This window comes from Sinocyclocheilus grahami, unplaced genomic scaffold, assembly GCF_001515645.1.
Source record: "Sinocyclocheilus grahami isolate Dianchi unplaced genomic scaffold, SAMN03320097.WGS_v1.1 scaffold169.1, whole genome shotgun sequence".
NCBI classification, from domain to species: domain Eukaryota; kingdom Metazoa; phylum Chordata; class Actinopteri; order Cypriniformes; family Cyprinidae; genus Sinocyclocheilus; species Sinocyclocheilus grahami.
This window is the reverse complement of record NW_015505348.1, coordinates 1,043,232-1,046,431: the sequence shown is the minus strand read 5'-3', so window position 1 is coordinate 1,046,431 and position 3,200 is coordinate 1,043,232. Positions and strand designations below refer to the sequence as shown.

At 35.0% G+C, this 3,200-nt stretch overlaps 1 protein-coding gene across 1 annotated transcript in view; it reads right to left on the bottom strand.

The window, feature by feature from the left end:
* LOC107593348 (probable ATP-dependent RNA helicase DDX59) overlaps window positions 1-2,113 on the bottom strand; it is a 5,717-nt gene extending 3,604 nt beyond the window's left edge. Inside the window, 2 exon segments of the mRNA XM_016283033.1 lie at window positions 1,516-1,606; window positions 2,040-2,113. Coding sequence (XP_016138519.1) covers window positions 1,516-1,606; window positions 2,040-2,113 — 165 coding nt within the window.
* Window positions 2,114-3,200: the final 1,087 nt, after the last annotated feature.

The window sequence follows — 3,200 nt, the reverse complement described above, 5'->3', positions numbered from 1 at the left end:
GAGTCACAAGGTTTTAAAAATTGTAAGGCTGAATAAATCAATTCTTTAGCTAATGTTGTATTTGTATTTTTTTTTTTTGATATGCTGAACTTCAGCATGATCAATTAATTTGCCTATGAGTCATGCATAAGAGTTTGTGCGTGTGTGTGTGTTATAGAATTTCTATGAAATTAAGTATTATTGCATCAAAATAATTGAGTCTGGATAAACTAAAAACATTACTTAGGGTAAACAGTACTTTTAAGTATAGTGTACTCAAATATTAAAATTAAAGAGAAACTTTTAAGTTTGGATTAATTGTAATTTATAACTATTGTTTACTTAAAATTTATTAGGTAATCGGTGTCCACAAAAATGGAGTATTCTGAACTTATCGGGTTTTACAGTGTATTAGCCCTACAGTTACAGCATGAAATATGATTTAAACCTTGCTATTAGAATAATTATTTAAACCTTACTATTAACATTTTTACATAACATTTATTTATTTTATCTCACAATTCGGACTTTTTTTTCTCGCAAATGCAAGTTTATACCTCCTAATTCGGACTTTATAACTCGACTTAACTCAAAAATAGTGAGTTTGTCAAATCTGAGGGGGAAAAAGACAGAGGAGCCGAGGGGAAATGTCAGAATTCTGAAATATAAAATCAAATTGACCTTTTTTTTAAAAATTCTTTTATTCCATGGCTCCATAGACCAGAGGTTCCCAACCCTGGTCCTGGAGGCACCCCAACACTGCACATTTTGCATGTCTCCTTTCTCTGACATACACCAATGTCAGGTCTTGGAGTCTCTACTAATGAGCTGATGACCTGAATCAGGTGTGTTTGATTAAGGAGACGTGCAAAAATGTGCAGGGGGTGCCTCCAGGACCAGGGTTGGGAACCACTGCCATAGACTGCAGCTTGAAAACCCTCATTTTCTGCCTCCAGATAGGCTCCGCCCACAAAAAACATCGCCCCTGTTTCGGATCTGTAAGACTATCGCACTCTCTAACGTCAGTTTCGTTGAATAACTGTGCTTATCGCTGGGTGACAAGCTCTTGTAATATGCGGAGAACATTTTGAAAATGACATGTAATCAATATAATTTATAATCTTTTGAAACCTAACTATTTTGTACCGTATCCGTGAAATTCTCTAGCTGTAAAGGCCATCGCTCCCGGGTTTTCTGCAACCATGATGCGCGCGCATCCTGAATGTTTACAAACCGATAATTGGTCTATTTCATCTCTCAAAAGTAAGTATTTATGCCAGTGAACATATCAGTGCCGTCAGAATGAAAAGTCCTTGTGTCATTAGCCAGGTTTCCATCCAAAGTTGCGAATTTAACTTATGCGCAAAATTGGAATATCGCACAAAATATTTGCGAACAAGCACCGTTTCCATCCAACGAGTCAAAGAGAACAAAATCACCACTTCCTAATAAACTGGCACTATAATCACTAAGAAAAGTAGGAGAAGCCACTGAATGTAATACTTTTCCTGTAGAATAAATAGCTTGTAACGTTACCTCAGAACGAGCAGACGAAACACAATGAATGCGGTTAGCTATTGTTTCGGAGGTGGATGCTGCTGGTTGGGAACACAGTCGTTTAACAGTTCTGGGAGGCAATTATACAGAAATACTTTGATGACAGACTTTGCTCGGGCATTTCCGAATGACCATATAACAACATTTCAGATGCTGTGGAACGAGATCGGTCCGCTGGTTAGTCCGGGTTTGCCGTCCCATAGCGCAAAGTCACATTACTTTTGTGATGCACTTGGAGGAATTTATTCATAAAATGCATTTCCATCTCCCATTATTCGCATTAACCCTTTTTCGCACAAGTCAAAAACCACCTCAAGCGAGCGTAATTTGTTTTTTGCGAATTAAGGCATTTTTATTCGAAATTCAGCGTTTCCATCTCTCGATTCTGATGCGATACTTCAAAATAAAAGCCGGGTGATGGAAACTTGACAATTGTTCACAAACAAGATAGTCAAAATGCTTAGTCATGTTGTCAGTATAACAGTGCACTCTGTTAGTATTACCTGCTGCAAACTATGAAAACAGTTTGGATGATAGTTACTATTGAAATGCAGAAGGCTGCGCTTATGTATGCCATATCTCCATTTCAAAAGTACAAATTTACACATTACTGTATGTGGGATATTGATTGAAAGAGACTGGATAGGATTCACATTACACTTTACTAGTGGTCTGACAAAAAAAATACATTACAGCGGCATTGTGATATAGAAAAGAAAAAAGAAATATGGGCACAAAGGCGAAAATGAAAAATTAGAAAGTCCATTGTCAGAATTTGTAGCTTGTGTTGTCCTCTGTCTATATATGCTTTCCAATCGAAGGTTCATGAGAGGTACCTTTGAGCTATTTCAGAGAACTGGTTTATCATTATATTCTCTTCATTAGTGAAAGTCAAGATTCATTCACCTGCACAATTCATGGCAAATTTACATAAAGTCTAATAGAAATGTGTAGAAAATTTGATTGATAGTTTGACAACTCAAACATTTTGCATTGAATGGCTTATACGATGAACTAAAGACTAGATGTTTTGAGAGGTAAGACTATTGCACAGAGAACTATACAATTTGAGCAACATGACAATAGCAACTGATAATGTAGGAAACCGCAGAGAAAGGTACATAATCAATTGCATGAATGTACCAAAGCAATCGTAACTTGCTCAAAAGAATGAGAAACTGCTTTTATGATGTGCACAAGTGACTAGATGATGTGGAGGTTGAACGAGTAGTTTTGAGAATTTCATTTCTGATCTGAGAAATGCACCAAAGCGACTGAGAAAAACTGTAATTATATTATTATATTGGTTAATAATATATAATTGAGAAATTAATATTCAGAATAAAAAAATACATATATTTATGTATATTTTCATGTATATTCGGCAAAAATGAAAGGTAACTAAGATAACTGTTTACCTTTATTGACAAAAAAAATCTTTGTGAAATTAATCTATTTTACTTATTTTATCTGCTTATAAATAAATAAATATTTTTGAGTTCAGTACATTGAGGAACTAATGGTAAATAATTTTATAATGGAGAATCTAGATAGATAGATAGATAGACAGACATAGATAGATAGATAGATAGACAGACAGACAGACATAGATAGATAGACAGACAGACATAGATAGATAGACAGAGATAGACAGAAATAGATAG